Source organism: Myotis davidii, unplaced genomic scaffold, assembly GCF_000327345.1.
Source record: "Myotis davidii unplaced genomic scaffold, ASM32734v1 scaffold197, whole genome shotgun sequence".
In the NCBI taxonomy this organism is placed as follows: domain Eukaryota; kingdom Metazoa; phylum Chordata; class Mammalia; order Chiroptera; family Vespertilionidae; genus Myotis; species Myotis davidii.
Genome location: NW_006291549.1, coordinates 3,561,185 through 3,585,678, shown reverse-complemented (window position 1 = coordinate 3,585,678; position 24,494 = coordinate 3,561,185). Strand labels below are relative to the sequence as shown.

Genomic DNA, 24,494 nt, shown 5'->3' with positions numbered 1-24,494 from the left:
TCATGTACTGATGGAATTATCTTCAGTATAAGCTGTTAAGTGAAAAAGGCAACATGCCAGATTACATCCAGCATGCTCTGTTTGTGTGAGCGGGAGATGACATGAGCACTTGCTTGCGACGCTGCTAAAGAGACTGGGCATGCTGACCACCTCCACCACAGGGGCCTGGTGATGGCAACTGGTGTGGGAGGGATTCTGTTCCGTATGCAGCCTCTGTAGCTTTTGAATGTTGAACCGCTTACCTGTATTACCTAGTCCCCAAAAATGCGACAACAGAAACAACAGTGGGCTAAATTAAAAGAGCAATATGCTTTAGTGGTTTAAGAGCAAAGACTCCGGGGACAGACTGCATGAATTCAAGTTCCAGGTCTGCTACTTACCCCGCTGTGTGACTTCGGAAAAGTCACTGAACCTCTCTGTTCTCCACTTCTCCTTTCTGTGAAACAGGAATGAGAAATAGCACCTACTTCATATCATTGTTGTGAGAATGAAATGCTCTTAACAGTTCTTGGCACACGGTGAGCGTTGCGTAGGCATTTGCTATTATTAGAAGCACTTAGGAAAACATTTTCTAAATGGCTATGGAGGCCCATATGACAATGGCAGTGCATGGATGGCAGTGGCTAGATTTAGGTCTGTTTCTGAGGCCGAATTGAGAAGATTTGATAATAAATTGGTCATAGAGCATGAACAAGAAAAGGAGGTTGTCGATGATGCTGAGGTTCCTGAGCTGGAAGATTGAGTGACAGGGTAAATTAGGGCTATGACTCCAGGGTTGGAAAAAGCCTGTGATGTTGGAATGCTCAGGCCACCCGAAGCACAGTCTCACGACTCCGGGCATTTCTGTTGTGTAGTTTCATTTCTTTCCTGGTTGTGTTTTTATCAAAATGCACGAATGATGAGGTGTACATCAGCTTTACTAATGGGTGTGATGAGCCCATGCATCACGTTCTCATCGCTGGGATTCTCCTGAGAGTCTAGTTCCATGTAATTAACGTGCTGTTTTAAAAACCCTATTTACAAGTGAACTACTTTTACAGCGACACCTCATCTCATCCCGGAGAGCTTTCTTCCGTACAGACTATGCCGGCAGCGAAGAGCGTTTTAAAATATTCTCTCCCGAGGAACCCCTTTGCAGGAGCTTTTTTGCTTCATCTGTATATTCTGTGGAATCAAGAAAATAATGCGATTTCTTAAACAGCTTAGTGCTCATTATCTATTCCCACTGACTGCGGGCACAGTCTTATTGATTCTAACGTAGAGGGAGCTGATTTGAGCTGCTACTGAGAATTTACCAACCTCCAAATTTTCAGTGTTGAGAGTTTATCCAGGTTTGAAAGGCAGTTGAAAGAAATACTCTCTGCCACCCACGAACGCAGCCATTTTCTTACATTTCAATTCTGCCAGTCTAGCCAGGAGCCAGGTGATGGCACGTGGCTGGCTTGCTGCATGAGGCTGCCTGCCCAGCGGGGTCATGGCCCTCGGTGCCGTGTCACTGTCCTTGATGCCGCGTCGTGGTCCTCCATGCAGCATCACAGTCCTCGATGCCGCCCCCTCAAGCCCTTTGAGCACACACTCACAGGAGAGGGTAGAAGGGGAAATGCCTTGCAAATTTCATAGATTCTGAAATCTGAAAATCTAACTTGATTTTTGATTGTGTCCTACGTTTTTGTGTATTGTGAGATGGCTTTTTATATGTTGCAGCTTTTTTTTTTTCATCTAGTCTCTAAAATGTCTCCCTGTCCTCAGGGAGATCAGAATTGTCCTGACTTTGGTTAAGAGTTGCTCAGATGCACCAGTGGGCAAACGGATTTATACATGAAAAGCACAGTCCTAAGAAAAAGAGAGAAATAGATATGCGTATGAATACAAGCATAGATAGCTAGATAGATGATAGATAGGTGAATAGATAGATAGATAGATGATAAATAGATAGGTGAATAGATAGAATAGATAGATAGATAGATAGATAGGTAGATAGATAGATGATAAATAGATAGGTAGATGATAAATAGATAGATAGATAGATAGATAGATAGATAGATAGATGATAAATAGATAGGTAGATGATAAATAGATAGATAGATAGATAGATAGATAGATACAGAGATATGTGTAAAATGCAGGCTTTTTCTTATTTCCTTACTTTACAACTTAAATAGCACCTTGCCATGTTCAGCGCTTCCTGTGTCCTGTTGGGAACGCATCCCTGGCTTATATCTCTTCAGTCCAGCGTTGATCTTCACGCGACCTCCGTGGAGTGTTTGAAGCCTCAGAGCGCTGGTCCAATGGTGGCTGGAAGGCTAGTGACTGAGTAAAGGATGAGCAGGGAAAGACGATGGGAGGGATTGTGATTTTAGGTTTCTCTAAAAAATGAGTAAAGATACCTCTCTTCTGTTCAATTTGGATCACTGGGGGTAGTAAAAAAAAAAAAAAAGCATCCTTAGCAAGGACTGGATTATTGTTGTTTAAAATTACAGCTATGACTTTGGAGTCCCTTAAACTTCATAATCAGCATTGGTGAAAACCGTCAGCTCTGATGGGGAGTTCCATGATTGTCTAAGCAGGTGGTACCTACAAACCATTTGATTCTTTCTTTCTAAAATATCACTCTTAGTTAGGAAACGTTTGCGATGCTACCAGAGGTGAGGTTTAACAGAGAGACTGAACCTCAAACCCTCCTATTATTCAACAAGTATCTGTTCTAACTGATCAATGTGTAATAACCAGGTCCACCATTTTGAAAGTTTAAAAACAGTCAAGAATCACATATCCCAATCTCTTGAAACGTAAGAGATTCTGGCCCCCAAGGAATGGGGGCTCTGGTGGGAAGTGGGGCTGTGTCTGTGTATCTGACACTACCAGGGCCCAGGGCCAATGTGGGGGGAGAGGCCAGGCCCTAAGAGTGAAAGAAAAGAATATCCAAAGGTTCTCCATCCCACTTAATTTTCCTAGGCCTCGGCCAGAGATGGCGAACCTTTTGAGCTCGGCGTGTCAGCATTTTGAAAAACCCTAACTTAACTCTGGTGCCCTGTCACATATAGAAATTTTTTGATATTTGCAATCATGGTAAAACAAAGACTTACATTTTTGATATTTATTTTATATATTTAAATGCCATTTAACAAAGAAAAATCAACCAAAAAAATGAGTTCGCGTGTCACCTCGGACACGCGTGTCATAGGCTCGCCATCACTGGCCTAGGCCATGTTAGATCTATTATAGCCTCAGGAAAGAAACTCGTTAGTATCGGAGAGAACCTAACACTAACTATAAAATAAACAAAAACAGAGATTCCTGCCAAACAATAGCACATGCATTCTATTTCTGGAGGAGATAACACTCAAAGGCCTTGTGAGCACATTTAAAAATAAATTGCTATAGTCCGACTCGAGTTTCTGCCTAAATTTGAATATTGACAAAGAATAATATCTTCACTAAGAATCTTACTGTTAATTATACCATTTGTCATTGTGCTTTCTGAAAGTTTGAAAAATGTCTATTAATCATTCATCTAAGATACATTAAGGGCTGAATGACTATTAATAAAAAGCGGGGGGAAACTCCATTACCACCCTGAAAAAAAATACTGACATTAATACTACTGTTCCTGTTAGTAATTCTAATCCAATTGATAATAAAATGATGAGAATGACTTTTGAATTATTTTACGATCCTCCAGTTGCTTTTATGCTGGCTGATCACTTATGATTTGTATCAGCAGGACTTACGAAACCCATGAAAACTATGAGAAAACCAATTTACAACAGCAATGCAGAAATAAATCTATCTTGTCAGTAGGTTGCACCTCAGAATTATTTGGGAAAAATGCAAAGTGAAGGAAAGCAATTGCATTTCACCAGACTCTCCAAATGCCATTTTACATTATAATAAATGGTTTCGGGGCTTCTGGGAAAGCTGAAGTCCAGACAGCTTCATCACTCACAGAAGAATATTTCAAGACCTTGATTTCCATTCAAAGTCACGTAGAAGCAAATTAAGTTTTTTTCAGGTTGCCAATACTTAGTGAAACCTTATCATTTTGTATTTAATATGCTACATTCTTGATGTTAGATTTTTTTCCATCTATATGTAAAACGAACCATAGGATAGTAACAGAAGAGGAGTGAATTATTTCTTACCACGAGACGAGCAGAAATGTATCACTTTTTTTTTTAATTCTGTTTGCTACTTAAATGTTAGCTCTGTTGGTTTAGCTTGTCCACACAGAAGGCAAGACAAATGTCTCGGATGGTGCTCCCTTCCAAAAAGAGTTGCACTTTGTACTTATCTCTTAGAAAAACATAAGTGACAGAAACATAGAAGACAAGAATAGAGTGCAGAGAATGAGGGATATTAGTAAAACATACGAATGCAAAGACATTGAGAAACTCAGAGAACAAAAATGAGATTTTTTCTTAATACTCAATGAGTGGGTTGGAAGGCATTTAAAAATAAATTCCAGCAAGAAAATCCAATGATTTATTTCAAAGTCAAAAAGTTTATTCAAAAATGAGATCTTTAAAAGAGATAAATACGGTATTTTGTTATGGTCGCCCAAGCAGACGAATACACCGACCATGTGGATTTTTCTCGTTTTAGCTGATTCCCTTCATACTAAAGCACCAGTGGCGTTTAAGGTTACAAAGTGGAAAGCACTCTGGAACGTGTCTTGGGAGGCACCTTCCACTTGCCAAATAGTTGTCCATTTCAGAGCCTCTCACTCTATCAAAGTGTGACTGTGCATTTCTGGTGATTTTACCTTTGAGAGTTCCAGCTCTGCTACCGCTTTTCACTCTGCACAAAACACAGAATCAAGGTGTCACAATATTTTGAGTCTCACCATTTGTTTGGAAGCTTTGTTTCTGATAGGATGTCTACTTACAGCCTACCTCCTGGAATAAAATAGCATTTTCTCCGTAGGGCGGCGAAACTTTCCCTTTCATGTTATTCATTCACCTTACCTAGGAGGAAAATAAATTAGATTGTTGGCATCACTACAGTCAGTGAATGCGCAGTCAGTGTATGACTGGCTCGATGAAGGAGCAAAATTATTACCGTTTCCACTTTCACATCCAATAATTGAATTATAGGATTGTATTGCTGGAAGTATCATAATTCACTTGGTCAAACCAGTTTCTCATGGGAAATTATTTCTCTGAATATTTATTAAACCTAATAACAATAATCAACCTTTATTGAGTATTTACTCTGTGCCAATCGGTGTTCTGAGTGCTTTTTATAGATTATCTCAGATAATTTTGTCGGAGCAATAATGTTGTAAAAGAACATTCTGGAACAGAAGTGGGTGTGCATCTATAAATCCCTTCTCCAGCAGTCCCCTCGTTGGGGAAGGCACTGTCAGGATTTCTCTCCCTGGGAACCTCCCACACACGCACTAGATGGCCACAGATACCATTTCACCAGTTCCCCAGGAGACCTAACTGGAAAAGTAAAACACGCCACCTCTATCAAAGACAGTATTCTGAATGCTTCCAAAACGAAAGAGAACAGAGGTAGGAGGGAAAGCAGAGAGTCCTTGTTTAAAGACGATGCTGTTTTGTGGTACATCTTCTTCGGCTGAGGTTCGGTTGGCCTTTGAACACTGAATGCTGGCGCCTGGAAATAACCCACCTTCTATTCCAGTCCTTGCTACGGTTAGCCTCCGGAGAGTTTATTGTTGTAAAGGGTGTGATCCATCTCCTACAGTGTCCCCTTGAGGTTCATCTTAGAGGTAGCTGGTGCGGGATGATCCGCAGTTATGGGAGTCAGGGGAGACATCAAGCAATGGAACACGAAAAACATCTCCAAGCCTCATTTTGGCCATTGGTATGCTCGGTTGTTGCCTCCTTCTACATCAAGCCAGGGAGAAATTCCTGCATTTTCTTCTTGGACGGAGATGCTACAGAACAAGACTTTCTTCTTTTTCTATATTTGAAGACATTCGTTGATATCTTAGCTCTCACACTTCATTTTTTTAATTTGTACCGTAGAGATATCACCCAAGGAGAAAGAGGAGGAAAGAGAACATCACAACGCCCCCTCCTATCCTTCCCTAAACAAGAACAAAGCAAATATGTTTGACATGGAGTTAGTTGCTAGTGGTGGGTACTATGCTTGCCTTGACTCCTGATAAAATATCATGGCTCTGTCTGTATGAAGGAGAGTCCCAGAAGTAATCACATGCATGCATACACACACACACACACACACACACACACACACACACACACACCCCAAATCCGCTTTCTGTTTCCCCTTCCAAGCTGCCCGGGGTGTTATAACAAAAATGCCATAGACCACAGAGCTTATAAACAACAGATTTATTTCTCCCAAGAGAGATCCAAAAGCACGGGTCAGGTGATGGCCTGCTTCCTGGTTCATAAATGGCAGTATTTTCACTGTGTCCTCACTTGGCTGAAGGGCCAGCTAAGAATCAGATGGTTCTGATCAGCGTCTTTATGAAATGTGGACCATCCAAACCATCAGAATCAGTCTAGGCTCAAGAAAATTATGTCAATTAAATGCTTCGTATTTGCTATAGCTAGTGTTTTTTGTTTAATTGGTCAAATTCATTATCAAATAAAGCTGGGAGGCCTGGTGTGATTGGGCAGAAAGCACGTTTGTACCTGTTTTTTAGGATTGAGGAACGGAGGCATGGTAGAGTGGGGAAAGAGCCTTGGGCTGGGAGTGAAGGGAGGTCACTCAGGCCCCGCCTCGTGCTGTGAACGTCCTGTGGCTTGTCACTTCATCTCGGGGTCCTCATCTGTCAAATGGCGGGGTGGCCTCCATGAGTCAGGGCTCTTCAACTCTGAAATTCTGGGGCTCCTCTTAGAGCCTAAAGCTCCTATTCTAAAGATTGCAGCGGCCTATGGTTGCTGCTTGTCTTTCCTGATCTACCGGTGTCCATACAGTGAATTGAACGACAAGTTCTTAGACACCAGGGTAGTCCCACATTAAAGCAGTCCAGGGACAAAGAAGTTCTGCCTCACAATGGCCTGGTTTTTAATGACTCCTGGAGCCTAAAAGGCGGTGAGATACACCAAGATCAGATGCCTACAGACCACACAGGGTACATGTTCTTTGGCTAGTCCAGCATTTCCACTGATTTGCCTAAGGTCACACAGCCAGTTAGTCACAGAGATGAGACTAGTGGCAGGAGGGAAGATAACTAACATTTATTGATCCCCTGGTGTCCACCAGGCGGTGTGCATCCTTCAGTTGCCTGAGTTACTACCCCCAGTCTATGTAGATGAATGCCTCACACATAGTCCAGACATTTCACGTGTTTTATTAGTGCCTTTTTAAAAACTTTGTTGAGTGTGACATTTTTAATATTCTTGGTGCACCTACCCAACCTCACTTGTTATGCTCAGCAGATGTGTTTATGGCTCTCTATTCCACTCTTAGCCCCTGGGGCCCTGCGGGTGACTCCCAGCATGCACAGAATTCTGGGAGCTTTGCTGCATCTGGTCATTCATGTGAGCATCTTTGTTAAACAACGTTTAGATATAAAATGATTTTTTCTACAGATACAAATTACAGAAATAGCAACAACAAATATGTTAAGGACCATTCTCTTTAAGTCAAAATAAAAATCACTTAAAACCTCCACCTAACTTGACCGTGACCCAGTGCTTTAGAGTAAGTGAATTATATTTTTACATGGCTATTTGAATGCTGGCATTTTACTTTATTCAGCATCATGCCAAACTGAAGGGGCTCCCCCGGGAGAAGAGGTGGCTCTCCTAAGTGCTGGGGCGTGTGGTCCTTCTGTGGGGGGATAGAGAAATGAGAACTTCCCTTCCGGCCTGAGTCCAACCCCATCTGAGCTAAGAGCTAGGCAGGGCCAGGCTCTCCTCTGAGGTTGCTCCTGTTGACTAGAGAGGAGCTGTTATACAATGAAGAAAACTGAACATGCAGATGGCCTATTTTCAGAGGCCTCTGGGTTTTCATTTTAATTCTCTGATAGAAAAGATTGCATTAAAGCGAGCTCACCTTCCCATGGAAATCTCGCGCAGTGCCCTTCACAGACAAGAATGAGAAATTGGGTTGCTTCTAATAAATGTTTTTCTGGCTGTAGAGGTAGCCTCTGGACTGGTGAGTCCAGCTCAGGCCCCTCCACTGGAGATTATATGTTTATTCTGGGCCAAACCATCCATACCAGGCACCAGTAGGAACAGTGCAAGGTGCACCTGCAGAAAAGCTGGACAGGCTCAGGGTAGCAGGATACAGACAGGCGGCTGCTCCTCCCATTTATAAGTAAATAAAAATTAAAATAAGTTGATTGCTTCAGAGACCTCCCAGTAGATGCTAACTGGCTCCTGGAACTGCTCTCTCCTATCTGTAGATGTTCTGTGGCCAGACCTCCAGATACCAACCTGCAGTATCAATAAGTGAATCCTAGCGGTGGTTGTCCACTTACCTCAAATTGTCACTTAGAATGGCGTCGCCTCCTGCTAAAGTTATCCCCAAATTTCCATTACTGAGGAGTTTTAGTGGTAGGTCTGCCCCCTCACCCCTCGTTTCACAAAGATTAGAGGCTGCTTGCAAAGAGACATCTGATGAAAAAAGATAAAAGGAACAGTTTTGAGAGAATTCAGCAACGGATGTACAGGCAAGGACAAGAGTAAGACGGAGTGAGCTGAGCATGGATCCCACTGCTGTGACTGCCGGGTGAGGGTTACAGACTTGGCTGTGAAATCCCCACTGCAAAGCAAAGGAGAGAATAGTGTCATTTACCTGATTCACGGTATTTCTCAGATTTATTTCAAAGCTTCTCCAAAGAAGCATGACTTTTTCTAGTGCTGAGATAGGAAGGCTGTTTCTCCCTCGATTCCTCATAAACAGGAGCCTGGATCAGCCCGGGTCAGGTTCCATTGTGAGCAACCAAAACCCGAAATGACTGCGGCTGAGTGAACAGAATGTTCGTGGAGGCGGTGTCGGCAGCCCAGGGCAGAATGGCTCTGGCTGGGTGTCGGGCCCAGATCCTTGTACATTGTTTCTCCACTTCCTGGTCCAGGATGGCTGTCCACCCTCTGACTGAAATGCCCCCAGTCCACCCGCAGGAACTGGGCAGGAGCGATGACAAACACACCTCCGCCCTTTAGAATACATCCCGGAAGCTGCAGAGAGACCTGTGATTACGTCCCAGTCGACCAGAACCTAATCACATGGCCACACCTTGTTGCAGGAGAGGCTGAAGTAGAGTCTTTATTCCAGGCCTACGGAAAGTGGGCTTCCTGTCACTAAAGTCCATGGGCGGTATATCAGTTTGCTAGGTCTGCTTTAAGAAACTAACTCAGACTGGGTGGCTTAAGCGACAGAAATGTATTTCCTCATAGTTCTGGAGGCTGGGAGTCCAAGATCAAGGTGCTGTCGGGGTTGTTGTCCTCTGAGGCCTCGCTCCTTGACTTACAGATGGCTGTCATGCTGTGTCCTCACATGGCCTTTCCTCTGCGCGTGCAAATCCTTGAAGTGTCTCTGTGTGTCCTAATCTCCTCTGCTTACAAGGCACCAGTCCTATTGCCTTAGGACACACCCTAATGGCTTCATCTTAACATCATCATCTCTTTAAAGGGCCCTATCTCCAAAGACAGTCCATTCTGAGGTGCTGGGGAGCAGGGCTGCAACATAGGCATTGTGGGGGAAACACAATTCAGTCCATTACAGGCAGAATGGGTATTAGAGAACAAGCCCAACCCCCCTTCTGCCAGCATCCCTGGAACTGGGTAAATATGTTTTTCGGAGCTATTTGTTCTGTCTCCCCTTTTAAATTCAAGTCTCCTCGATACCAAGAGCCCCAGGACACAGCACGGACCTAAAGGCAGTCCGTGAATACCTCCCGTGGTGGTGGCTACAGTTGTGACCACAGCTGGAGCAGAGACTGGTGGCCAGGATTCAGACTCTTCCATCTCCTCCCGCCATGCTGCTCGGATTCCTTCAGGGTCCGACGGCCAGCAGACCGCCATGTGGGAACTTAGAGCCGAGTGTTTTAGCCTCGGATTTACCATGTCAGAGGTTGCAGAGCCCTAACGCAGTAATTGCTGGCGCTGGTGTGGCACAATCCTAGGGTTTCCACAGAGACCCCAGTAGGTACCAAACTAAAACCTTTATATGAATGTTTTCTGGGTCACTTAGCATTGTTTTGTTTTCTATGGTCACCAAAGAAATTTTAGGAGATAAGGAGAGGTTGTTTCACCCAGCCAGTGTGGCTCAGTGGTTGAGCATCGACTATGAACCAGGAGGTCCCGGTTCTCTTCCCAGTCAGGGAACATGCCTGGGGTTCGGACTCGATCCCCAATGGGGGACATGCAGGAGGCAGCTGATCAATGATTCTCTTTCATCATTGATGTTTCTATCTCTCCCTCTCCTTTCCTCTCTGAAATCAATAAAAATATATAGTTTTTTTTTTAAAGAATAGGTTGTTGCAAGGTCAAAGCCAGCATGCCCCAACTCCAGGAAAAGATGGAAAACCAGTGCCTGAACCTCAGCAGGCTCTCCCCAGGGCTAAAACTAATGAAATGCCAGCAGCCCCAGTTTGGGCGAAGGCAAATGGGCCCCAGACTTGGAACGGTTTTGTTGGTGTGGGTTTTTTTCTCGCTTTCTAACCATTTCACAAGCCATTGCCCATTGAGCCAGAGTGAGACTGCACTTGGAAAAGGACAATTTCCCCTAAACTATGCTGACAGCCTTGCTCCCTAGACACCTCTGGAATCCACCCCAGGGTTTTGGGCTCTTGGACTTCTCTGTAGCAGGACTGGTCCCCCACGAGGCTATGAAGTCCCCACGAAGAGCACGGTTTGTACAGCCTCAGACACAGTCTCTCCTGGTCCATTTCTGCCCTAGCAACAACCACCCCAAGTGCAACTTTTGGAAGCTATACAATAGAGCTAATTGTTTTCATTGGACAGTAGTATGTTTAGAGCTTTTGCCTCTAAACAGACAATTATTTTCTGCCATTTGCTGGTGGCACTGCCTGCCTGGTGACTTTGGCAGATGGGGAAAGGAGCTAATCCGTAGGTTATGAGCAGAAGGGCTATTGATGAAATGTCACCATCTGTTGGTGTCATTTAAATGATCCGAGTCATAAAGAGTTGCTTATGTTTTTTTTGTCACAAAAAGGTTAGCTTAGCATGTAGAAGAAGTTGCTAGATTGTGGACGGTAGTGGGAGGCCAGAGGGAGTGTCAACCCTGGAAGGGGGAGGAGCCTGATGAACCCATCCGATCAGCTTGGTGAGTCTTCAGAGAAGTGCTGGGATCCCCTGACAATAGAACCAACCATCCCATGTGAGACCGGGGACCTGTTCGGAAGGATGCAGTGCCTCGACTCTCCGATGGTCCTCCCCATTTTGAGGCATCTATCAGGTGGGCAGGGAAAGTCAGTTATTTGGGTTAAACAGAAAAGATGATCATATCTGGGAGGGAACAGCTAAAATGCACCTGTCTCCTTCGTCTTCACTGGCCTCGTTAACAGATTATTCAGGGAGCCAGCTGACACCTGGAGAGACCGAGATCTCACCTGGGGATGACATGCGCTCTATCTGCTGCATCTCCCCGGAGGAGTGGGTGGCTCAGAAGGGGAACCAGGACAGCACGCCCATGCCTCCCCCATGGGTGGGAGCCCGCAGGATGAGGAGAGAAAGCAGGAAGTGGACCACATCAAAGTGCATAGCAAAGAAACCAGCTTTTGGTTTTGTTGAGTGTATTGATTTTCTGGTTTCAATTTCATTGGTTTCTGCTCTAATATTTTAAAATCTGTTCTTTTGCTTACTTTGGGTTTAATTTGCTCTTTTTTATTCTGGTTTCCTAAGGTAGGAATGTAGGTTATTTATTTTAGATTTTTTATTTCTCCCAACATGTTGCATAGCAAAGGGATGGAAAATGTGAGGCGTATATGTAATGAGGATCTGGACGACCAAATTAAACTGTGCCAAATTCCTAATTCTACCTTGTTACCTAATCCTCTTCATTCCAGCCTATTTGCTGTTTATAAACTATTTTACCCACGGCCAAGGACATACGCCCAATGAGAAAGAACCCGTTAAGACCAACCCTGTCTAGTATGCTTTAAGATTCCTTTTTAATTATTGTTATTATTTTTAACTTTAACACCTGGAGAGAGCGTGTGGGTGATTGGGTAAACCGCTACTCCTTTTGGCAGCTCTCAGATTTAAATTATAAGTAAACATAACACTGCAATGAGTCTGGCCTCACACCCAGCCTGGCCTCTCGTTGAGCCCTTACACCCTATCCCTCCGGCCTGCACCTGCCCACCTGCCAGCTCCTTCGGGAGAGGGGCGCCGTGGAGTCAGCGCTGCTGCCGGAAATAGTGCGCGATGCTGGAAGGAAGAGCCACGGGCAGCGCTGCATGAAGCCTGTGCGGGTTATTTATATGGTCTCCAAAGGAAGCATCCTGGAAAAGTTCCTGATATTTTTAGATCAGATGCTTGGTCCTGCTGCCGCACTTTCATTTCTAAACAAGCAGGGATGGAAGTGATGGATGCTGTCTTCAGGGCTGTTTCGGAGGCTCGGGGGGCCCATCTGACAGGCTAATGGTCATCCCGCCAGGTCTAGACCCGCCGTCTGTCTGTTCTGGCTCTGGGACTTCAGGAGCTGCTGACGTCAGCAGGTGATGAATAAAGCCCTGGCTGCCTGCTGCCACGTCTGAAAGTCTGACGCCCTCCCAGCTCTGGGGCCGCGTGCAGGTGACAGCCCCAGGCTCCATGTCCTGCTCGACTTCCCAACCCTGTGTCCGCGGATGGATGGGACACATGTTTGCATAATCAGCCTTTGGCTAGAAGTAAAATGGTTTAGGATTTACTAGTAATGAGATGATCAAACTGGTTAAAACTCACAACCACACAGTAATCCGTGGGCCAGTGAAGGGAGTTGAGTATTGTTACTGAATTATTGCTGTGGTTACTTTCATTTGCCCACTCAAAATCAGTGCTATTAATCAATCAATAAATAATTGTTTAACAAGTTTAATAGGCCTAGCTAGTTTGGCTCAGTGGATAGAGTGTCGGCCCAAGGACTGAAAGGTCCTGGATTCAATTCCGGTCAAGGCGCATGGTGAGGCAACCAAATTGATATGTCTCTCTCACATCAATGTTTCTCTCTGTGTGTGTCTCCCCCTTTTTTCCACTCACTCTCAAAATCAATGAAAAATATCCTCGGATGAGGAGGATTAACAAAACAAAAAAAACACATTTCATATTCTTCCCAAGGATTTTTATGATGAATCCTTTGGCTTTGTCCTTAAGAAGGGAGGAGGAGGAGAAGGTGGGTGTCAGGTCTTTTGCTCTGCAGATACGATTTCTTGTGAAAAGCTCCTGGGTCACAGCTGTGGCCCAGTCCAGGTGAATGACCAGTCCCATCTGAGGTGCTAGAGAGTGTTCAGGGAGGAAAGAAAACGTTCTGAAGTCCTCGTGGCGGGGCATGGTATTGCCTGTCCCTTGGATTCAGACTGTGGCGGGTGGGGCTCTCTTACAAACCTAAGAAATGCACGGAGGAAGCTGCTGGCATGAGCCAAGAAAACTCCTGAAGAGGCCTCAGGAGCCAGAGCCTCTACCCTGCCCTGTGCTCTGGCTCCTGCGGCCTGTGGGCATGATCATTGGTTCAGTTTTATGTATTTCTCTCTCTCTCCACAGCAGACCACAGAAACGGGTGATGACGAGGATGACCAGCCTCTCAGCCTGGCCTGGCCCCCCAACCCCCGCAAGCAAGTCACGTTCCTCATTGTCCTCCCCATAGTGTTTCCTCTCTGGCTTACCTTGCCTGATGTCCGCAAACCTGTGAGTAAAGCATTTTTGAATCGATTCCTTGTTTGAAAGCACAAGTCTATAACAGGATGCCTCGTCTGCTTCTATTTGTCTTCAATGGAAAAGTGGGTAACATATATACTAGTACATGCGCATGCTTATAGATGCCTGAAGTTTATCTGGACTGTTTGCATTATTGGTTCCACATGAGAAACCACCCCAAAACTTAGTCGTGTGAAACCACCACCATGTGTTCCAGGATCTGCATAGGGCACGTTGGCGATGGCTTGTCTCCACTCTGCCATGTTTCTGGCCTCGGCTGGGAAGAGTGACATGGTTGGAGGCTGGAGGCTTCTCCAACTGAGCAGAGACGATTCAAAGGCTGAATGCAGCCAGAATAATCTACAGGAAAGCCTAGGCGTGTCCTCTCCATGTGACTGGGGCTTCCTCAGGTGTGGTGGCCTCAAGACAGGCAGGTGTCTTCCATACAGAGTAGGCTTTGAGAGTAGGTGTTCCAGCGGCACAAGGCAGGAGCTGCACGGTGTCCGATGCACTAGTCGCAGAAGCCACGTAGACTCAGTGGAGCTGCACGTTCCTGGTCAAGGCAGCCATAGTTTGTCTGATTAGAGGTGAGGAGACAGGTCTACCTAAACTATATCAGGTCCTAGAGTGTATGAAACTCTGGAGAGGAGGAGTGTCACAGCATTTGCACACATGTTTTAACACCACCACAGCGTTGTCCCTGAACACTCACATTTTGTTGAATATGTATGTCCATGGATTACTCATTTGATTCAAAAAGTAATTTAAAGAAATGCATTCATGTAGTACAAATGTTTGCACGTCTGATCTCCTTCCTGTATTATTATCATTACTGCAATCAATATTCTTTTCTGCTGTTAGTGATGTACTGGGTGCTGTGAACATAATACCATCTTATAACCAGCAAAGTACAATCTAAATGTAGATGAAACCAAAAGAACATCCCCTCCCAGTATTGTTAAACTGGGTTCTAAGGCCATTGCCCCAAAGGGTGAAGGAATTACTGAAAAATAAGAAGAAAAGGCTCTACTTGTTATTACAGCCTTGTAGACACATACTCATTCCACAAAAGTGTATACCTATCATGTATCAGCTTCTGCCCTAGGTATTTTCAATATAGCATATTGTGGCATCTCAGGAAACAACTAGTATGAGAAAAATACATATCCTGTATAATAAAAGGCTAATATGCAAATTGTCCCCTTGGGAGTTTGAGCACTAGCTATGATGTACTAGCGGCAGCCAGGGGAAGGAAGGCCCTGATTGGTCTTGATCACTGGCCAGGCCTAGGGACCCTACCCATGCACGAATTTTGTGCACCAGGCCTCTAGTGTGTAAATAATTGGCATAAGTAGAAAGAAACTTAGGTACAAAGAAATTAACTCATGGCTGGTCACTTCCCAGGGAAGGGAGCTGAGATTCAGTGTCAGGCCCCAGTGACCACACAGCGTGAGCTTCTCATATTTCATGATGCCAGAAGGTGGACATCTGAAAGCATTATTTCTGAAAGCATTTGGAATAGACTACTGTGGTAACATCCAACATAATTTAGCATGACTCTTGAGTCTTAGGATGATCCACTTTCCTCACTTGAAAAAGACCAAAGAAAAACCCTGTCCCATTAGCCTGACCTATAAAAAATCCAGCCTGTTGGAGAGCCATGTCTTGTAAAGTTCAGGCCAGGAAAGGACCCCCTAGTGCCGTGGTCAGCAAACTGCAGCTCGCGAGCCACATGCGGCTCTTTGGCCCCTTGAGTGTGGCTCTTCCTAAGCCTTAGGAGTACCTTAATTAAGTTAATAACAATGTGCCTACCTATATAGTTTAAGTTTAAAAAATTTGGCTCTCAAAAGAAATTTTAATCGTTGCACTGTTGATATTTGGCTCTGTTGACTAATGAGTTTGCCGACCACTGCCCTAGTGTAAGGACCCCCTGTCAGACTCCCGACAGAAGTTTCCTAGGAAAGTTAAAGCAGCAAGTAGCAGAGCACCTGCTCTCTGCAAAGGCTGGCCTCCTGGAAACCCACAGCCCAGCAGCTGGGATGTGTGCAGTTTCTTCCTGGCTCACATCACGTCGCATTTCCAAGATGTGCGTGCTCACAAGCGCCCACACACTCACTTGCGTCCTCTCTGTATTTCCATTTCTCCGTTTAGCCCGATGCTTTTGCTCAGCCCCAGGGAGGAAAGTCAGGGAGAGAGACATGTTTTTGTAAATCCCCACAGCAGGCCTCAGCCAGAGGAGAGGATGATTGGCTAACAAGAGGATGTCAGCACACAACCGGGAAAAGCGCAGGAATGGGAAAAACCTGTTAATAGCTGGAGGCTCTGGGCTCTCAGGGCAGGTGGGACTCCTAGAGAAAGGGCTGGCAAGGTGCTCATCCTCTGCATCGTCTGAGCTGGAGGGACAAGGAAGCTGTTCGAGAAGATCCAGCTCTCAACCAGCAACTCCTGGACAACAGTCAAGACTCTGCTGTGGCAATAGTTACCTGGAGCAGCACGACTATGCTGGCTGATGCTGCAATTCCCAGAGGCGCAGAGCAAGAAAACGCAGCTGTACATATCCCTCTCCTCTGCAGGACCACTGGCGGTCACTCACTGTACAGGCAGCGTGAGAGCGCTCCCCTGCAGCTTGGGCCACGTTAGCCAATGCGGCTTCGGCTCATTGCAGACCCAAATGCCATCCCTGGGGTGGACTAGATGTGCCCTGTCTGTTTCTGAGTATACTATGTGCTCTCCCAAGCAGAAATGAGACCCCCGCCCCCCAGAACATTTGGATGGTTTTAGAGTTCTTCAGCAAATATTTATTGAGCACCTATTACGTGCCAAGTATCAGACTTGTGCCCTAAAAGAGATAGGAAGACACAGAATTCACAGTTCCTACCTTGAAGGAACTCTAAACTGAGTAGAGGGAGCAAAGCATGGCCACATGGAACTACAGAGCAAGACTGCACAGCTGTGTCGGTGACAGGAGCCAGACTCGAACCCGGGTCTGCTGACGCCACGGCATTCTCATTCTGCCATGGTAAATGGCGGTGGTTTTACCCAGCGACTCATGAGCAGCGCAACCTTGAGAAAGTCACTTCTCACCTCTGGACCTCATGTTTTCTCTTCTGTGAAAGACAGGGTGGAAGACCTCTAGATTCCTGGGCAGCCGTGACCTTCTGTGATTCAGGAAAGCATAAAGAGATAGCCATCAGGACGATGTTCAAGGTGACCGCACAGCCCGTTTGCCCAGGGCAGTCCTCGTTTACTGTGGGTACAGGTTTGGAAGTTGAACTACGTGGTTACCCTTTACATACGGGAAATGCCAAATGAAAGGAAGCATTCTGCTTCCTCATGTACTGCCCAAGGGCCTCTTGAAAAATTACCCAAGAAGAGGAGAGAACAAGTCAAAAATTATTAATTAGTAGACATTTGCTACTCCTCAGGGCCTGGCAGCTCTGCCTCCTCAGTGTAGTTTTTTGTTTTGTTTTGTTTCCCATCACCATTAGCCCCTCCATCCTCCTCAGTAGTTTTTGAATTGCCCATGGAGATGAACATCCAAACCTTGACAATAATTACAAAGAAAACATGATTTTTTTAAAACGTATACATCTACTTTCAGAGTAAATGGCACCCCCGCTTGTTTTCATTTCCACTTCATTTATATGCAAATGATGCGACAGTGTTTGTTGTATTATATACGCTTCCAGCTCAGATAATTAGTCTGGGCTTCACTTTTATAGTTTCCTTAAATTAATGGCTTTGTTTTGAAAGTTAAAAAAAAACACTAAAATGTGAACCTTAATGAGGAACATGTCTTTGATGAAAATTGAAAATAATAAAGGAAATAAAGACCCAAAAAGATAGATCCTTTCATGGCGTAGGATGGGTGTTCTTGTAAATCGGGAACACACCCAATGAGATATCAAAACATGACTCATCAGAGCTAGGAAGGTACCTGAGAACGCAGCAAGGTTTTTGCTATTTTTATCACACATTGATTCATTCACCAAGTAGATTTATTATGTCTACCATGTGCCCAGCACAGCTCTAGCAAGGAGTAAGTGACCACTGAACCCAGAGAGCGTAGTGATTGTCCAAGCACACCCTGCTAATAAGAGGTAAAGCCAAGACTCCAGGTCTCTACAGTCACTTGCTCCTCCCTGAGTTTCAATTTCCTAATCTCTTAAAAAAAACAAAAAAATATGAGGATAATATAGTCAAATAATAATGGCCATTGTTATCTGTGCACTTACTGTGTGCCTGTCACTTTGCTGGACACTTTATGTGCATGAGATCCTCAGACTGACTAGATATTGCTATTCCCCCATTTTACAGATGAAGAAATCGAGGCTTAGAGAGATTAAATAATTTGGCTGTTGTTGTTTTTTTTAGACAGGAAGGGAGAGATAGAAACATCAATCACAAAACATTGATCGGCTGCCTCCTGCACGCCCCTTACTCAGGATCAAGCTAGCAACCCAGGCATGTGCCTTGACTAGGAATTGAGTGGTGACCTCATGGTTCATGGGTTGACGTTCAACCACTGAACCACACTGGCCAGACATCAGCAAGGATTTTAATGCCTGTCCTATTAATCTAGAAACCATACTTTTAATCTTTAATAGGATTGTTTTGGAGAACTTTGTTAAATGTGTATGCCCCAGAATCTTCCACAGAGTAGATGCTCAGTATTTGTCGAGTTTAAATTAGTAAGGATATGGCTAATTTGTGCAATGAGCTAATGTTCAGCAAGGTTTTTGCAAGCCAAGAAAATATCACTCTGATGTACTAAAAGCTTCTAATGAGAACATTAGCTGTCAATTATACAAGGAAGCCATTACATTGGGAACAAAATGGCCGGCACACGGACACAATTTGCTTTTTGCTAATTAGCGTTAGGCCCATCCCAGCAGATGTCAGGATGAGCCCCTATTACTAATCATAAATTGACATGGCAGCCCTTGTCTGCAAGGGCTATTTTCTTCCCTCCGTGGAGACGGTAACTGAATAACTGCCCAGGTGCTGCTGGGCCGTGATGCCTGGAATGAGGCCGTAGAGTCCAAATGAGGGGAATCGTCCAGGAAAAAAATGAAAGAAGGAATAACCTGGGCTGTGAGTCTGGAAATGGTAAGGTAGTCTGACAGTTGGGCAGCGCTGAGCCAAACTGCTGATGCTCGAAGGGAGATGCTTCCAGAGCAGGGAACAGGGAGGCTGGGTGCGGCAGATGGCCACGCAGCTGGGATGCTAGTCTACACTTCCCTGATGCTCTTTATACCTTCTGGCTTTCAGAGCATAGGCTAGTGTTATAATGATGGTGATGATTATGTGTCTGTGGCTGGGTATATTTTGAGTGTTACTGGTCCTGTTTTTCTTTTGGAAAGAGTCGGTATAACCTAGATGTTGGGAACACCTGCTGTATAATCAGACAGACCTACTTTTGAATTTTATGTCTTGTTCAAGACCTGGGTACAGAGTAGGTGCCAGGTTTACCTACCCCTAGTTAATGATGAAGACCTAAAAAGTCACCCGAAAAAGTTATTTTTAACCCCTTTTTAATGATCCCCAAATATTACACTAGATCAAGGTACATTTCAGTGCTCATTCCTTACTAATGGGCTTCTTGATCAAGAATCATAAGCACCAAGTTTTGAATTCGAGAGGTTTTCACTAATACTGATTTGAACTTAGTTGCTTTAAATCCTTAGTCTGATGCCTGATTTTCTACCTTTTGACTGGGAATGGTCTATGGTTCAGGGATATTTTTTAGATTAGAAATATATTCAAATGATTTGATTCTGAGTTGTGACATTATATCAATGAGCAGACATGCAAAGTTATAAAAAATAATAACTACATACTTAGTAAATGAGCTAAGCTGGAAAGGGAGCGATCTATGAAATGAGGACCCTCCCGGGGTACCCAGTACAGGTGCCATCCCATCAAGTATGGAGATGGTGCTCCGTTCCCCTCAACAGGGTGCTCAGAATCAAGCTCACTGACTGCAGTTCGGCCACATGTGTGGCCCCGCCCTTCTCTTCCCTGTGTCAGAGCGGGGCCATAGGAGATGAAACGCTCTTCGCACTTGGGATCCCGGAACAGAGACCTGTGACCAGAGGAAAAGGATGAGGACTGGAATCGGCTAAATGCCTTGCAGGGGAAACTTGATTTCTTAGCAGTGGCAATCCCAAGGCTCAGGGAATCTGGCCTCCAGGATCCAGCTGAACTCCCAGTTTTAAAGGAATTTGCTTTCTAACGTGAATATCTCCAATGATCCCACTTCTGGGAATATATCCTAAAAACCCCAAAACACCAACCAGAAAGATTATATGCACCCCTATGTTCATAGCAGCGTTATTTACAATAGCTAAGATTTGGAAACAGCACAGGTGCCTATTAGTAGATAAGAGGATAAAAAAGCTGTGGGACATTTACACTATGGAATACTATGCAGCTGTAAAAAAAAAAAAAAGGATGGAAGGAATCTCTTACCCTTTGGGACAGGATAGATGGACCTGGAAAGTATTATGCTAAGTGAAATAAACCAATCTAAGAAAGACAAATATCACATGATCTTACTTATTTGTGGAATCCAATGAACAAAATGAATTGACCAACAAAGTAAGACCTGAAGCATGAAGGCATGGAATAGACTGACATACCTTGATGTGGGGTTGGAGACAGGAGAAGAGATAAATCAAAGAACTTATATACTTATATGCATAGCCCACAGACACGGGCAATAGCATAGTGAAGACCTGGGAGGTGGGTATAGGACAGGGATAAGGAGGAAGGGGGGGAATGGGAGATATCCGTAATACTATCAACAATAAAAAATATATTTAAAGTGAATGTCTCAATCTCCACTTTGAAAAATGGATTACTTTTTCCCATAACCTGTTAAACTGCTCACATCCCCAACGGGGTCTGAATCTTTGACCAAAATATTTGAGAGATGGTAGAGGTGGGGGGCAGCATTTGAGAATAAGCTTGTGGCTACTCACTGTGGCCTGTGTCTCCCCAGTTTCATCAAGCCCACTGGTCTGCCCGATCGCCCAGCTAACGAATGACCCCGGAAAAGCCACAGTCATTCAAAGAGAGACATGATTATTGTGAAATTTAACAGAACTGTGTGAATGACAATAAAAACATATTGAAAACTTGAAATTAGTAAAGAGAACATAAGCCTGGTTTAGAGCGATAGAGACTGTGTTCATCTTATGGATATTCAAAAGATTACCGTGCACAAGTTTATCTTTTCCTTTTAATGGGTTTCTCAGAAACCATAGCAAAAAGTGTTCTACATGATTGCCCAAGGTCAGCCCTTCAGACAGCTGAGATAGCTTTCATCCCAGTCAACTCCGGGATTCATTTCTCTGGACAAAATTGGATGGCATTATCAAAGCAAAAAATAGATTGTTTCTCAAAGTAGAAAGCTTTGAAATAAAAAGTGTTTGGCAATAACAGGTGATAGGCTCTTAAAACATTTTGCAAAAAAGGGCCTTCACAGAAAAACCACTAACGATAGGGCAAGCCTGGATTTCCCTATGGTGGGGTCAGGTAAGAAACACTGCATTTTGAGTGTCTGATTCCAGCTGATGTTTGAAGGAAACTTTAAAAGCGCTCGTACTTACAGGATCATCGAACAGACTGTCAAACCTCAGAGGGAAGGCAGGGGAGGGTGGGCGTGGGGAGGGGGAAATAAGAGGTCAACCAAAGAACATGTATGCATATAAGCCTAACCAATGGACAGACAATGGGGGTGGGGTGAAGGCCAAGGCTGGGGGGCAGGGGCAAGCTGGGAGAGGACAATGGGGGGCGGGGGGACCTATGTAATACTTTCAACAGTAAAGAATTTTTTAAAGTGCTTGTACCGTAAGCCTGAGATTGCACAAAGTCCAGCGGTAGAGACAGAATTGGACATAATTAAGGATGGAGAACATCCTGCCAGCCCCAAGGAAAGCCACGCAGTTGGGCATCTGTATGTTCCTGTCCCTATGAGTGGTTCAAATGTCCCTGACTGGCCATCATCAGGGATCTATAGAAACCGTGGTGATGGCTTTTTCTGTGTGGCTTTTCCTAACCACTCCTGGGACTGTAAGATGAGCCACTCTGTTTTTGAATTCTTCCTGTTTCTTGTACAATGTAATAATCCCATAGGTTTTGTGGTATGTGGATTATTATGATGCATGGGTTGAAGTAATAGAAACTGATTCTGATGAACTTGAGCGGAAGAAAGAAAAGGGAGCAGGAGAGGGAGGGAGGATGTGGGGTAGTTAATAGGTTGAAGGCGAGGCTGAGAAACCAGGCCTTGGGAAGGGCATCTGAGCATCCAGCAGCAGGAGAAGACATTCTCTTCAGGAAAGTTCCATCTCAGGCACTAGCTTTGCAATGATCTAACCAAGTTCACATTCCCGAGAATCTTACTGTCCCAGCTTGCCCAGGGGTGGTCAGGGCCTTTTGATTGCCAACCCTACCAAGACGGCCAGCTGCTTCGGTGGATTTAGCTTTGAACTGTCAGATCCACTCAGTTGATAGAACTGACGCTCTCGCCTCTCCCTGGTTCTCTTTCAGTCAGCAAGGAAGTTTTTCCCCATCACATTCTTCGGCGCCATCACCTGGATCGCTATATTCTCTTACTTAATGGTCTGGTGGGCACACCAGGTAAGACCTTGACCGTGACGCCATCTGCCTGGTGTTGCTAAGTTGTTAATCAGTGTGCTTGCTTTCTGAGACTGTCACAACAGTATTGTGTCTGACAAGACAACTTAAATATTCCAGGACTAAAGGAATTTACCCCACTTAACTGTCCTGTGTCTCCTGGCCTTTCCCTGGATTGTGAGGTCAGAAAGCTCCGGTCAGGCATGTGGAGGAAGGCAGGCAAACTGAGCTGCTTCTTGCCCCCTGCAGCCTGAAACCAAGCCAGCTCAGGCCTGGGTGGGATGTTGAGGTTCTGCCTGACTTGTTAGCCCTTACTTTCTCTTCGGGAGTTAACCGGCCTTTTTTTTTTAAATTAATCCTCACCCATTGATTTTTTTTATTATTATTTTAATTTTAATTTTATTGGGGTGACATTATGAACATATAGGTTAAATGTGTGGATTACTAATTTACAAAATCTGTGTATAGGACCATGTGCCCACCACCCAAAGTCAAATCCTCTCCTGTCACGTCATCTTAAGACCCCTTCCTTCCCCCACCCCCTCCCTCTGGCAACCACCACACTCTGTTCGTGTACATAAGTTTCAGTTTCATATTCCACATATGAGTTAAATCGTATACTTCTTAGCTTTCTCTGTCTGACTTATTTCGCTTCGCATAATGTTCTCAAGGCCCATCCACGTTGTTGTAAATGGCGCTATTTCCTTCTTCCTTACGGCCGTGTAGCACTCCATTGGGATGCTGAGGTTTTGCCTGACTCAGTAGCACTTACTTTCTCTTCGGGAGTTAACCAGCCTTCTTTTTTTGTTGATCCTCACCCATTGATTTTTAGAGAGAGCAGAAGGGAGGAGGAGAGACAAAGAGAAACATCGATGTGAGAGAGACACATTGATTGGTTGCCTCCCACTCACGCCCCAACCAGGGCCATGCCCTGGACCAGAATCGAACCCAGGACCCTTCAGTCTGTGGGCCAGTGCTCTGTCCGCTGAGCTAAACCAGCTAGGGCCAGCCTTTCTTTTTTTCAATTACAGTTGACGATCAGTATTATTTTGTATTAGTTTCAGGTATACAATCATATACTTCACAAAGTATTCCCCATCATATTTCTAGTAATCACCTGGCACTGTACACAGTTATTACAATATTATTTACTATATTCCCATGCTGTATATTACAGCCCATGACTATTTTGTAACTACCAATTTGTACTTCTTAATCCCTTCACCTTTTTCACCCAGGTCCCCAACACCCTCTTGCCTCTTGCAGCCATCAGTCTGTTCTTTGTACCTATGAGTCTGTTTCTGTTTTGTTTGCTCATTTACATTGTTCTTTAGATTCCACATGTAAGTGAAATTGTATGATATTTGTCTTTTTCTGACTGATTTATTTCACTTAGCATAATACTGTCTAGGTCAGGGGTGGGCAAACTTTTTGACTCGAGGGCCACAATGGGTTCTTAAACTGGACTGGAGGGCCGGAACAAAAGCATGGATGGAGTGTTTGTGTGAACTAATATAAATTCAAAGTAAACATCATTACATAAAAGGGTACAGTCTTTTTTTTTTAGTTTTATTCATTTCAAACAGGCCGGATCCGGCCCACGGGCCATAGTTTGCCCACGGCTGGTCTAGGTCCTTCCATGTTGTCACAAATGGTAAGATTTCTTTTTAATTTTTTTATGTCCAAGTAATGTTCCATTGTATATATATATATGTATATACTACAGCTTTTTTATCCACTCTTCTATTGATGGGCTCTTGGGTTGCTTCTATATCTTGGCTGTTGTAAATAATGCTGCAGTGAACATAGGGGTACATATACTCTTTCGAATTAGTGTTTCGAGTTCCTTTGGATATAGACCCAGAAGTGGAATCGCTGGGTCATAAGGCAGTTCCATTGGCTCTTAGGAAAAGGCCAGTCATCATGCCTATCACAAGACTAAACTCTTAGTAAGTGTTTGTGTTACACATGAATGAACGAATGAGATGCGAAAGAAGAGAAAATAGTGGTAACCATTATTGATTGTGTACTGTGTGCCAGGCAACTCAC

At 44.4% G+C, this 24,494-nt stretch overlaps 1 protein-coding gene across 7 annotated transcripts in view; it reads left to right on the top strand.

The window, feature by feature from the left end:
- Positions 1-24,494, top strand: part of SLC24A2 (solute carrier family 24 (sodium/potassium/calcium exchanger), member 2) — a 226,149-nt gene that overhangs the window by 191,774 nt on the left and 9,881 nt on the right. For all 7 annotated transcript variants that reach the window (XM_006764934.2, XM_006764935.2, XM_006764932.2 and 4 more), the window contains 2 exons: positions 13,653-13,796; positions 22,359-22,448. In XM_006764934.2, coding sequence (XP_006764997.1) covers positions 13,653-13,796; positions 22,359-22,448 — 234 coding nt within the window. The remainder of the gene's footprint in view (positions 1-13,652; positions 13,797-22,358; positions 22,449-24,494) is intronic.